Consider the following 12,697-nt stretch of genomic DNA (forward strand, 5'->3'; position numbering starts at 1 on the left):
AGTCCACGGGAAGCGACGAAGACCCAGCGCAGCCAATAAAAATTCTAAAAACAAAAAAACTCTGCAGCCTTACTGAAATACAAGACTTCACGCTTCTGGGCCCTCAACCCCCAACCGCTGGCCTTAACAGCGCCGCTCAAGCCCAAGTCTCTGACGGCTCTGGGCTCTCAGGTAAATCACTGCTTCTACTCCCTGAGAGTGTGACAAATCTGTTGCCTGGCCTTGGTTCTACAAACACCTTCCACGCAAAAGCAAGGCAAATACTTACTGCCCGTTCCCGTCGCCATCTTGGCCCCGACGTCTACAACCCCCGAAGGAAGATTTCTGGCTGAATTGAAGCCCAAGGAATTCTGGGAAATAGAGTTCCAGCGTTTATTCGCGGTGCATCCTGGGAAATGTAGCCCCCTGTCCCCACCCTAAGATGAACTAGCGCCCAAAATCAGGTATTCTTGTGAGTTCCTGGGAAGGAATGTGCGAAAGAACAGAGAATGGTGGCTGAAGCCTTAGGATTTCCTTCAGGCTTTTTAGAAAAGAAATGCCTAGGGTTCAAGAAAAACTGATAAACCGAAGTTCCAGTTGACGCAGCTCCAAAATCCGACAGTTGGTAACCCGTCCCACATTTGAGCAGAGAGGTCAAGCCGAAGAAAACTGTTTCCGGGTTTCTCCCGCCCCCTTGCACTGATTGGTAGGTGCAAGCTTCGCTATCTGATTGGCCGAACGAACGCAGCGCGCAATTTAAAACATTGTATCAGTAACAAAGGTGCGCTTCGTGGGTGGAGTTGTGCTCTCAAGCTGCGAAAGTCCAGTTTCGGCTGTGGGGTGTGAGTGAGCCGGTACCGTAGAAGTGTGGCGTCTTTAGGTGAGTGTGCGGCTGTACTTGAGCCAAGTTGGGGCACCTTTGCTCTGGCGGATTAGGCGTTCAGAAAGCGGAACTGCCGCTATTTCTGTTTTTCTTAATAATTCTGTCCTCACCGTGGGCCTAGGGGCGAGGTTTAGAGAATGAGCCTAGGGCTACTGACACGGCTGAGGGAGGCTCCCTGCTTGGAACTTGGCCTTATGTTTTCGGAGTTAGATATCTGTTCATTCCTGTTTGCGGTCCGAAATGCTGCCTCAGATTGGATTAAATGATTAACTCTTTCTCTCTTTCCCGTTTGCTGGTAGTTGAAAGGAAAAGGGAGTAGGAATTCAGGCAGCGAGACTAGGTTGTCCTGGAGCCAGGGAGTTGTTTCTTACCTAGAAAAGAGGCTGAATTCTTCAGAATTCTTCAGCCCCTTTTATCCCTTAAGGTTCTCCTCCCTACCCACTCTTGTCTCTTTTTAGACCTAAACTGCCCCTGCTGACATGTCGCAAGGGATCCTTTCTCCACCAGCTGGCTTGCTGTCCGATGAGGAGGTCGTAGTCTCCCCCATGTTTGAGTCCACAGCTGCAGATTTGGGATCTGTGATACGCAAGGACCTGCTGTCAGACTGCTCTGTCATCTCCACCTCCCTGGAAGACAAGCAGGTAAAGGAGTTGAAGAGTGGCTTGGAGACTGAAAGTGATATAATCAGCCTACTAGTTGTCCATACAGAGAAGCATGAGGTAAAAAACCCAGGAATTCTAGAGTTTGACAGGTCAATTCAAAATTAAGAGCATGATAAGTAAAAAATGTACAGTTGTGTGTCCATAAGAAAGCTATTAATTGCGTTGCATTAATGAAACTGAACGCTTACTCTCAGTTTATCCTGTGAGGAAAGGCAGTCGTCGTCTCTCCTTCACCATGAGGCCCAGACGTTTTAGTTAATTTGCACAAGTTCATATCACCATTACGTAGGTGAAATGTACATTCAGGTTTTAATATCAACCATAGCTTCCATTTAAGGAAACTTTCTTTCTGCTGAGCTGTTTCTCAGGTGCAGCATTATGGATGTTTGGAGCCATAATTCTTTGTTATAGGGGGCTATCCTGTGCAATTTAAGATGTTAAGCAGCATTCCTGGCTTCTACCCACTAGAATTCAGTAGATCCTTCCCATTTGTGACAACCACGATACCTGTCCTAACATTATTAAATGTCTCTTGAAAGGGAAATGCCCGTAATTGAGAACAGCTCCACTCAGAAGTCTTCTCTTCTGTAGAAGTTTCATGAGAGCAGAAGCCTTGGTAATATTCTTCACTGTGGGCTACCAGAGCCTCTTAGAATTTCTAGGCCAGAGTAGACGTCTATAAATATTTGTTAAATGAACGTGGTGGGTGTGATTATTTAAGATCTAATAGTTACTAAATGATGAAACTGGGACTCAAATTCAGGTATGTCTGCCTCCAAAGTGCTTAACTGGGTCTTCCTAGGGGTACTAATGGTAAAGAACCCACCTGCCAATGCAAGAGACGTAAGAGACATGGGTTCAATCCCTGGGCTGGGAAGATCCCCTGGAGGAGAGCATGGCAACCCACTCCAGTATTCTTGCCTGGAAAATTCCATGGACAGAGGAACCTGGCGGGCTGTGGTTCATAGTGTCAGAGTCGGACACAAGCGGCTTAGCACACATGGAAAGTGCTTCACTACTGTGTTTTGCTATAATATCACACACTGATTTTTGTATCAGTCAGCCACTTCTGATGCAGATAATCTGTGGTAAGCCAAGTTTTCAGGATACTGAAGAGACAAGGAATGGTGATTAAGTACTGAAAAACTCCATGTGGGTTGGAATGATTATGGAACCAGAGTAACGGCACAGAGTCATCTGAAGTTAATTGGGATAGTGTTAGCATGATTCCCAGAAACTATGTTGTGTTTGCCTATCTGCTCAGAAGTAACTGAGATTAATCTGTGATTCTGACTGGGAATTCTACTACAGGTTCCATCTGAAGATGGTACAGAGAAGGTGAAAGTATACCTGAGGGTCAGGCCCTTGTTACCTTCAGAGTTAGAACGACAGGAGGATCAGGTATGTTTCTGAGGAGGGAGGATTTAAAAGAAGGAATGATATGTACAACAGAGGTTCCCAGGATTGTTTCCTTTTGTGACAACTGTTTTCCCCCATCTCAGGGTTGTGTCTGTATTGAGAATATGGAGACCCTTGCCCTTCAGGCACCCAAGGACTCTTTTGCCCAGAAGAGCAACGAGCGAGGAATTGGACAGGCCACCCACAGATTCACCTTTTCCCAGGTATGGAGTTACTGATATGTGAACAAGGGACCAACATGTAGGAGCAGCTATATTCCCTCTTCAGAAGGAAAGCATTTTACTTGACTGAGTTCATTATATATGCATGTCTACGGTTTGGGGGACCCTTATGTGTTGTCAGTCATGTACTTTATATACATTAATTCCCAACAACTCTGTTGTTACTATCATCACTGTCCCTATTTTCCTGGTAAGGATATTGTGACTCATTGAATATAATGTTCCTGAGGCCATGTACTAGTCATTGTTAGAGTTAGGACTTGAATCTAGATTCATCTACCAAGCCCATGCTTGTGACCATTATGTTGCTCCATATTGTGTGCAGCATTGGACTTAGCGGATAGCATTCTGTAAGTATTTATTGATTTGGATGAAAGATGGACTGGCAGAGAGTATTTAGGCAGCAACTGGTAGCACTGCAGGAAGAAGCTGCTTGAGTAGTCTCCAGAGCCAACCACCCAGGAAGGGATGTATTTTCTGGCTTGGCACAGGGAAAAGTGGGAGATGAAGGATGCTGCTGCTGCTGCTAAGTCGCTTCAGTCATGTCCAATTCTGTGCGACCCCATAGATGGCAACCCACCAGGCTCCCCTGTCCCTGGGATTCTCCAGGCAAGAATACTGGAGTGGGTTGCCATTTCCTTCTCCAATGCAAGAAAGTAAAACGTGAAAGTGAAGTTGCTCAGTCATGTCTGACTCTTAGTGACCCCATGGACTGCAGCCTACCAGGCTCCTCCATCCATGGGATTTTCCAGGCAAGAGTACTGGAGTGGGGTGCCATTGCCTTCTCCAGATGAAGGATGGGTCTCTGAGAAATTGGGTCTATCCCTAGATCTTTGGACCAGAAGTGGGACAGGCATCTTTCTTCAACCTGACTGTGAAGGAGATGGTAAAGGATGTACTTAAAGGACAGAACTGGCTCATCTATACATATGGAGTCACCAACTCAGGGAAAACCTACACAATTCAAGGTGAGTATTAGGCCTCACAGAACTGCTGGTTGTCTTTGGCTTTTGATGCTCTGAGTTGAACAGTGCTTGCTGCAACTGTCCATCTTTTGCATGCCTCCAGGTACCATCAAGGATGGTGGGATCCTGCCTAGGTCCCTGGCTCTGATCTTCAATAGCCTCCAAGGCCAGCTTCATCCAACACCTAATCTGAAGCCCTTGTTCTCCAATGAGGTAATGTGGCTAGACAGCAAGCAGATCCGGCAGGAGGAATTAAAGAAACTGGCCCTACTAAATGGAGGCCTCCAAGAGGTAAAGTGTTGGTATTCATAGAGGCAGGGATAGGGGACAAACCTCCAGAAAGTTTTATGCATATCTTATCCCTGGACCCCTCCAGGAGGAGCTGTCCACCTCCTTAAAGAAAAGTGTCTACATTGACAGCCGGATGGGTACCAGCACCAGCTTTGACAGTGGCATCGCAGGGCTCTCCTCCAGTAGCCAGTTTCCCAGCAGTAGCCAGCTGGATGGTATGTACCATGACTGGGCTCTGTGCCAATTAACAGTAGGAACCCATTTTCTGCTCCCCAAAACTCCAAGGGTACAGATTAGAGGTTGCAAACTGAGTTCCACTTTCTGAGGCCCCTGCAGGCTAAAGGAGAGGTGGATTACCCTTGAGTTGATCCTCTGGACATTGGCTTTTTCCCCAGAAATGAGTCACCGATGGGCACAACCAGACACTGTCCCTGTAAGTGTCCCTGCAGATCTTCGCTTCTCCATCTGGATCTCCTTCTTTGAGATCTACAATGAACTGCTTTATGACCTGTTAGAACCGCCTAGCCAGCAGCGCAAGAGGCAGACTCTGCGGCTGTGTGAGGATCAGAATGGCAATCCCTACGTAAAAGGTATGGGAAAACAGTGGCTGGCATGAACCCTGGAGGGGACCTTGGGAAAGACTTGGAAAAGAGTTAGGTGCTCCCATCTTATGTATGCCCATCTTTACATCAGATCTCAATTGGATTCATGTTCAGGATGCTGAGGAGGCCTGGAAACTCCTGAAAGTGGGTCGTAAAAACCAGAGCTTTGCCAGCACCCACCTGAACCAGAACTCTAGCCGCAGGTTAGTAGGTTAATGAGTCAGCCTTTCACTGTGTTTCAGGAAACATTAGTCCTCCACCTGATCATAGAAGATATGCAGTGACTTTTATTTTTTTTAACTTCTAGTCATAGCATCTTCTCAATCCGGATCCTGCACCTTCAGGGGGAAGGAGATATAATCCCCAAGATTAGCGAGTAAGTTTTTCTATTTAGAAATTTGGGCTTTGGGGCCATAAGTGGTGGTTGGGGGGAGGGGACAAGGCAGTCCTCAAAGGAATTATTTCCATTAGATTCATGTTCTCTTTCCTTGGGTACAGAGTTTCTTCACAGGCCCTCCCCTCCCTAGAACTATATGAAGGGGCTAAAAAGCATATAACATGGGGCCCTAATGTCAGATCCTGTCCATCACTCAAGGTTATCACTCTGTGATCTCGCTGGCTCAGAGCGCTGCAAAGATCAAAAGAGTGGTGAGCGGCTGAAGGAAGCAGGAAACATTAACACTTCTCTGCACACCCTGGGCCGCTGTATCGCTGCCCTGCGCCAAAACCAGCAGAACCGGTAAGCTTTTCACTGCAAGCCAGGATGGCCTGGCACTCTGCAGTTTGCTAAAAGACTTCCTGATCATCACAGGGGCTAGTGCTAGTATCTCCTCAGGGGCAGGAGCTCTGCTCACAGCACTATTCTCTTTAATTCCCTGCCAGCTCAAAGCAGAACCTGGTTCCCTTCCGTGACAGCAAGCTGACTCGAGTGTTCCAAGGCTTCTTCACAGGCCGAGGCCGCTCCTGCATGATTGTCAATGTGAATCCCTGTGCGTCTACCTATGATGAGACTCTTCATGTGGCCAAGTTCTCAGCCATTGCTAGCCAGGTGCGAAGCTATAGGTGTGATGATTGTGCTCACTTTGGGCTGGTACCTGTACTTCAGAAAGCAACTAGGAACTAGTAATGGATTCGATTAAGATTTTTTTCCCCTCACAGCTTGTGCATGCTCCACCTGTGCAACTTGGATTTCCATCAATACATTCATTCCTCAAGGAACACAGTCTGCGCGCTTCTCCCAGCTTAGAGACTGGAGCTAAGACTGACCCAGGCCTTGGTGATGACATTGAAAATGAAGTTGACATCTCCACATATGGGAAGGAGGTGAGAATGCAAGAAAACTTTGGTGCAGCGGCTTGATGGCTATACATTTTCCATGCTATGTTCCAAGTGGACCTGTACCTTTTTAGGGCATGGACTTCTGATAACCTCTGACCTGTGTGTCCCTCCTAGGAGCTCCTACAGGTGGTAGAAGCCATGAAAGCACTGCTTTTAAAAGAACGGCAGGAAAAGTTGCGGCTGGAGATGCAGCTCCGTGATGAAATTTGCAATGAGATGGTGGAGCAGATGCAACAACGAGAACAGTGGTGCAGGTACCAGCCGAGTAACCCCTCTTGTTCTAGACCGTAGGGTAGGAAGTAGAGACTAGGATGGAGTAGTGCCTCAAGATCTGCTTTCCAAGCTCACTCCTCAGAATCTGCACTGACTTCTCTTTTCTCCTCTGACAGTGAACATTTGGACACACAAAAGGAACTACTAGAGGAACTGTATGAAGACAAACTAACAATCCTCAAGGAGTCACTGACAAGTTTTTACCAAGAAGAACTTCAGGTGAGTTGCCCTGAACCAGCCCCAAGTAGCTGCTCAGATTCCCATCGCTAGCTTGCCTGAGATAAAGTAGGGGCGGAATGTGTAATTCACCTTTCTCTTGTCTCCTTAGTGCTTTATGTCAATCTGTGTTTGATGAACTGATTTAGAGTTTGGCCAAGAAATGGTGTAAATGCTAATTTACAGGGAAATTTTTGTTCATTCTTCAGTCATCTATACCTGTAGGATTCATCTGACTCTGAACAGAATTGTGTTCTCTGTTTCCCTTTAGGAGCGAGATGAGAAGATTAAAGAGCTAGAAGCTCTCCTGCAGGAAGCCAGACAGCAGCAAGTGGCCCATCAACCCTCAGGGTCTGAACTGTCCCTACGGCGGTCACAAAGATTGACTTCTGTTTCCACCCAGCAGTTCCACGAGATTAAAGCTAAACTGGAACAATGCAAAGCAGAGCTAAACTCCACCACTGAAGGTGAGGAGGGAGAGAGGGCAGGAAGCAGAAGTATTTCAGGGAAAGCTGTTCTTCAAACTTGGGCCTTCTGGGGCCAACTCCAGCATAATTTCCTTGACTGCCAAGCTACATCCCCCTGACGTTTCATTCTGGGATGCACATGGCCTCACTTGTTTTTTGCAAACTACTGTTAATTCAGTTAAAGAGTCCAAGGCTAGAAAGCCTACACATGTGAGGTTATTGTTTCTTTCCTTCAGAGTTGCAGAAGTACCAGAAAATGTTAGAACCCCCACCCTCAGCCAAGCCTTTCATCGTTGATGTGGACAAGAAGTTAGAGGAGGGCCAGAAGGTAATTAGCTTTCTCCGTTACCAAAGCTCTCACCTAAGACAGTTTCCAGCACTGTATCCCTGATTTATGTGAGGACAAGATGCTTTCTGTGCCATCCTGGAGTGGCTACTGCATTCTTACGGCTAGCCTTCTAATTTTACTTCTCTTCAGATGGTTCTCTGACTCCTATAGATCACTTGGCGTGATGTCTTGACCACAATTTGGTTCCTACTCTTCCTTTTTCAGAATATAAGGCTACTGCGGACAGAGCTTCAGAAACTTGGTGAGTCTCTCCAGTCAGCGGAAAGAGCCTGTTGCCACAACACTGGAGCAGGAAAACTTCGCCAAGCCTTGGCCACTTGTGATGACATCTTAATCAAACAGGTTGGGGCAGCCTATATATCACTTTCTCCCATCAGCCCATGTCAGAGTATATATGAGGAAGATAAAAAAGATTTTTAGGCTAATCTTTTAGTGAGGGGAGTTTCTCTTCTTGCAAAGTAACCATTCACTAAGTACAAGGCGTTATGCTAAGTAATTATAGGCTTTTTCTGTTATAACTGTCCTAGGGAGGGAGATACTACCATATTTCATCCAAGATGCTTAAACTGTAGGAAACCATAGTAAAACAAAACACTAACAATTAAGCTATGACACTGTCATCAATAAATGTACCCTGATTCCATCCAGATATATGGAAATGTAAAAAAATACATCCTAATTTGATACCCACCCAGGAACTGAGGCTCTTGGAGGTTAAGTAAAATTATTCAGGCTCATACCACCTGATGTGTTAGAAAAGGTCCTTCTATTCAGTGCTATTTGTTTGGGTCTTAAAAACCAATACGCACCCCCCACACACACACCATTCAATTAAAGCTCTGACCATACAGAGCTAATCTTTGTAAAAAGAAGTTTTATTAACTATAGTGTGTATTACCTTGCCCTCTTGAGTTTCTCTAATAGATCAGACAGAAAATGTTTTCTATAACTCTGTTCATCTTCCTTAGGATCAGACGCTGGCTGAGTTGCAGAATAATATGACACTAGTAAAACTGGACCTTCGGAAGAAGGCAGCATGCATCGCGGAGCAGTATCATACTGTGCTGAAACTCCAAGGCCAGGCTTCTACCAAAAAGCGCCTTGGTGCCAACCAGGAAAACCAGCAACCAAACCAACAGCCCCCAGGGAAGAAACCGTTTCTTCGTAACTTACTTCCCCGAACACCCACCTGCCAAAGTTCAACAGACTGCAGCCCTTATGCCCGAATCCTGCGCTCAAGGCGTTCCCCTTTACTCAAATCTGGGCCTTTCGGCAAAAAATACTAAGGTTGTGAGGAGACAGCACTCCCCACAGGTGGGTCTGCTGCTCAGTTTAAGAAACAGGTTTCTTTAAAGCTTTACCATATATATATACCAGAAACTCTATCTAAAATGCAATATTCAGACACTAGTAGTAGTTTTTCTCCCTTTTGTAATATAATCACCTATGTAATCGTACACTTTTTTACTTATATGGTTTCTGTGCACACACAAGTTATATTAAAATAAAGATATTATTCACGTTTTATATCTGAATTCCAAATCTAGCATTATCATTGAAGTAAATTATAAAAGGCGCAGAAAAACTGAAAATCAAATATCATCCAGGCCCCTGGGAATTTTGCACAGGAATGGCAGTAGAGACCAGCAACTGGTGTACAGCTAACCCAAGAAATCTTAGTAAGAAATGAATTCAAGAGATACTAGATATTCTAAACCTTCCTTAATAAAAAGTGAAGTGTCATATGTTAGGAGATGAATGGGTAACAGACTTGTTCTGGAAAAAGAATCAAGGAAGGCTGGGCCCTGAGCTCAGAATAACCCATAGTATCCACTGTACAAACCAATCACAGCAGACATAATCACAGCATATTACCTCCTACGGAACACACAAGCACAGGCCAGAAACTCTCCAAGAATACAGCAGAAATGATTACTTTTACCTTGTCTAACAGGTGAAGGTTAGAAAAAATCATTCTGCTGGAGATGGGGCGGGGGGGGGGGGGGCGGGGGGGGGCGGGGCGGGGAAGAGACACAAACAATTACGTCAAAAATATTTATTAAAACAGACCGACTCAAAGAGTTTATTCTTATCTGTATAGTCACAAAAGTTACACACCCAAATATCTGTGAAACTCTGTAATCCTGTCTCCTTGCTCTGCTTTAGTAGGGGTATAGCTAACTCTAGACATGTTTCCCCTTAGTAGGGGCCATCAGTTCCACACTCAGTGAGTCCTTTTGCCCCTTTGTTCAACTCTACTTGTTACTTCCAATTTGAAAGTTTCTAGGAGACACCCCAAAATCATGTTTTGGAAGAATGTCTTCCTAGTGAGAACAAAAGTACAGCTAGAATCCATTTAAAACTAATCTCTGATATCAAAGTAGTCATGCTCAGCACATCAAAGAATGATGAGTCATGTCTATCTATCCAGTGCCCTGACCTTCCTAGGGTATCCAGTGCCCTATTGTCAGCAGAGGGTAAAGTGGCAGGCTTTCTTCCTTGCCTTTCTAAAGAAATCTCCCACTCCCAGCAGCATTTAAATTTTGTTTCTGTAGACTTGCCTGTGCTAAAGTGCTGTTAAAGGGATGTTTTGTGGGGGTGCCAAAAGACCTGGGAAAAAGGCCAAGATCTGTAGCCACTCTAAACAGAAGGGAGATAGAAGTGCTTCAAACTGGCAGAAGACAGTATCCGTTCCTGCCAGTCTACTGTTCCTTCTGTCAGTCTACTCTGAAGGTGATTCTGTAAGCTGTCCCCAAGGAGTTGTAAAACAAAAAGAAATAAGGTCCTTGGAAAAATAGACGTGGCTGTTCTTTACATGGAGATAAGGCTTAATATGGGTCTGGCAATGTTCTGGTTTGAAAGCAGCCAACTATGGCGTGACTGAAGACAGGTTGAGTGGAGAAACTCTGCGTGTGGGAGTGTTGTTAGCAGACAGTGAGGCAGGGAGGAAAAAGGGAGCAGGTATCTCAGTGGAGGGAGTCTCGCCTTGGTTCCGAAGCTGTAGGATTTGCCTGAGCAAGGCCTTACCTTCTTCCCGGGTCTGAAACAAGGTCAAGCAAATGTATCAAAATATATCCAAAGTTATTCTCAAAACCAGGTTCTAAAATACTGACTTATAAAGTTCCTCAGAACAAGGTAACCTCTCCACTCACCCTTTTAACCACCTTCTACCCCCAGATCACAGTAAAGTCATGTCCTCAAACTTAAAATCCAAGTCTTTCACTAAAGTACTGATACTTACATCATTGAATGCACAACACTTCTGAGCACAAGCTGAAGCTTCATCCCACAGCTTGCACTTAAAATAGTACTGGGCCAGATAGCGGAAAGCAGTGCTCTCCTCCAAGTGTTCCACTATTTCCTAGATAAGGAAAGCAGGAATGACTGAGGTGATAAGAATAAGATCAGCAACCCAATTCTCATGCTAATGACACATACCCCACATGAATAGATATCTTGGATATACTTGATGTAACACTGGGCTGCCTGTTCTGACTCAGTCAACTGTTCATGAAGCCTACAAAAGAAATCGGTCTTTAGGTACAAATCATATTGCAAAGCAAGCTAGAGATAAAAAAAAAGTAAAAGCACACAAGTAACATCAAAAAATGACAATATATAGACAAGTACAAATTTTGACATAAATGACACAGTGGGACCCAGAATAATATTAGTGCCCAGAAGTGATGGTTACTTCATCAAAGCTCCAAATCATTCTGCTTCTGGTGATGGAGGGAAAGTTAGTAAATACTTAAGCTGGATAACAAACCATTGCAAAAATTGCCTGGTAATACCCTGAGTAAGGTCAAAAAGATACCAAGCAATTCAGATTTTTTGTAAGAATCCAGAAAATAACTGGTAGGAATGAAACTGCATTTAAGAACCTCTTTCCCTATCATTTCTGAGTTATTCTGTATTTTTCTGGGGCTGAAGAGGAGACTGATACCTAAATGAGTTTCTCTAGACTGCTCTCACATAAAATTCCATTTCTTTCAATTAGTTCTTGAATTTTCCAAATGGGAAAACAATTCCCCTTCAAAAAGTACTAGCATTCTCTTGAGTCAAGATGACTAAGTTTCCAGATCAGTATTCATACACTGTACTACATCCCTGAGTTTGGCTTAAAACTCAACATTCAGAAAACTAAGATCATGGCATCTGGTCCCATCACTTCATGGCAAATAGATGGGGAAACAGTGGAAACAGTGACAGATTTTATTTTTGGGGGCTCCAAAATCACTGCAGATGGTGACTGCAGCCATGAAATTAAAAGACACTTGCTCCTTGGAAGAAAAGTTATGACCAACCTAGACAGCATATTAAAAAGCAGAGACATTACTTTGCCAACAAAGTCTAGTCAGAGCTACGGTTTTCCCAGCAGTCATGTATGGATGTGAGAGTTGGACCATAAAGAAAGCTGAGCGCCAAAGAATTAATGCTTTTGAACTGTGGTGTTGGAGAAGACTCTTGAGAGAGTCCCTTGGACAGCAAGGAGATCCAACCAGTCAGTCAATCCTAAAGGAAATCAGTCCTGAATTTTTATTGGAAGAACTGATGCTGAAGCTGAAACTCCAACACTTTGGCCACCTGATGCGAAGAACTGACACATTTGAAAAGACCCTGATGCTGGAAAGATTAAAGGTGGGAGGAGAAGGGGACGACAGAGGATGAGATGGTTGGATGGCATCACTGACTCGATGGACATGAGTTTGAGGAAACTCTGGGAGTTGATGATGGACAGGGAGGCCCAGCGTGCTGCAGTCCATGGGGTCACAAAGATTTGGACACGACTGAGCAACTGAACTGAACATCCCCTCATTCATGTAGATGATGGATAAGAGGCTCTAGAACATGCAGGATCCACCTACCAGAGAAGCCAACAGAAATATAACTAACATTTCACTCTTTCACTCACTTTGCCAGTTTTACCAGAGCCATCTTTTCCACATCTCCCACGGCATAAGCTCTCCAATAGCACTGTCAATAAAGAAAGAAATAAACTAGTCACTTCAACCATTGCCCCATGTGCCAT

At 44.7% G+C, this 12,697-nt stretch overlaps 3 protein-coding genes across 12 annotated transcripts in view; 1 reads left to right on the forward strand and 2 right to left on the reverse strand.

Moving 5' to 3' along the window:
- Window positions 1-607, reverse strand: part of BRD8 (bromodomain containing 8) — a 20,724-nt gene extending 20,117 nt beyond the window's left edge. For 4 of the 9 annotated variants that reach the window (XM_061423616.1, XM_061423614.1, XM_061423613.1 and 1 more), the window contains exon 1: window positions 269-599. In XM_061423616.1, coding sequence (XP_061279600.1) covers window positions 269-287 — 19 coding nt within the window. In that variant the 5' untranslated portion in view covers window positions 288-599. Of the gene's footprint in view, window positions 1-268 lie in introns of all 9 variants that reach the window. The other 5 variants (XR_009737580.1, XM_061423611.1, XM_061423609.1 and 2 more) reach the window with 5 other exon arrangements.
- CDC23 (cell division cycle 23) overlaps window positions 359-12,697 on the reverse strand; it is a 29,452-nt gene continuing 17,113 nt past the window's right edge. Inside the window, exons 13-16 of one of the 2 annotated variants that reach the window (XM_061423619.1) lie at window positions 12,581-12,642; window positions 11,104-11,182; window positions 10,907-11,026; window positions 359-1,488 (exon numbers count right to left, since the gene is read on the reverse strand). In XM_061423619.1, the coding sequence (XP_061279603.1) occupies window positions 1,462-1,488; window positions 10,907-11,026; window positions 11,104-11,182; window positions 12,581-12,642 (288 nt within the window). In that variant the 3' untranslated portion in view covers window positions 359-1,461. Of the gene's footprint in view, window positions 1,489-9,718; window positions 10,706-10,906; window positions 11,027-11,103; window positions 11,183-12,580; window positions 12,643-12,697 lie in introns of those variants that run through there. The other variant, XM_061423618.1, reaches the window with a different exon arrangement.
- On the forward strand, window positions 1,342-9,192 carry KIF20A (kinesin family member 20A). The gene is made up of 18 exons (XM_061423617.1): window positions 1,342-1,503; window positions 2,836-2,925; window positions 3,027-3,146; window positions 3,994-4,132; window positions 4,233-4,420; window positions 4,506-4,635; window positions 4,816-5,010; window positions 5,114-5,225; window positions 5,330-5,398; window positions 5,618-5,761; window positions 5,905-6,070; window positions 6,181-6,345; window positions 6,475-6,614; window positions 6,750-6,852; window positions 7,121-7,316; window positions 7,553-7,644; window positions 7,870-8,007; window positions 8,634-9,192. The coding sequence occupies exons 1-18, from the start codon at window positions 1,342-1,344 to the stop codon at window positions 8,949-8,951; spliced, it is 2,667 nt and encodes an 888-aa protein (XP_061279601.1). The 3' UTR covers window positions 8,952-9,192.

The sequence above is a fragment of the Bos javanicus genome, chromosome 7 (genome assembly GCF_032452875.1).
Source record: "Bos javanicus breed banteng chromosome 7, ARS-OSU_banteng_1.0, whole genome shotgun sequence".
NCBI classification, from domain to species: Eukaryota; Metazoa; Chordata; class Mammalia; order Artiodactyla; family Bovidae; genus Bos; species Bos javanicus.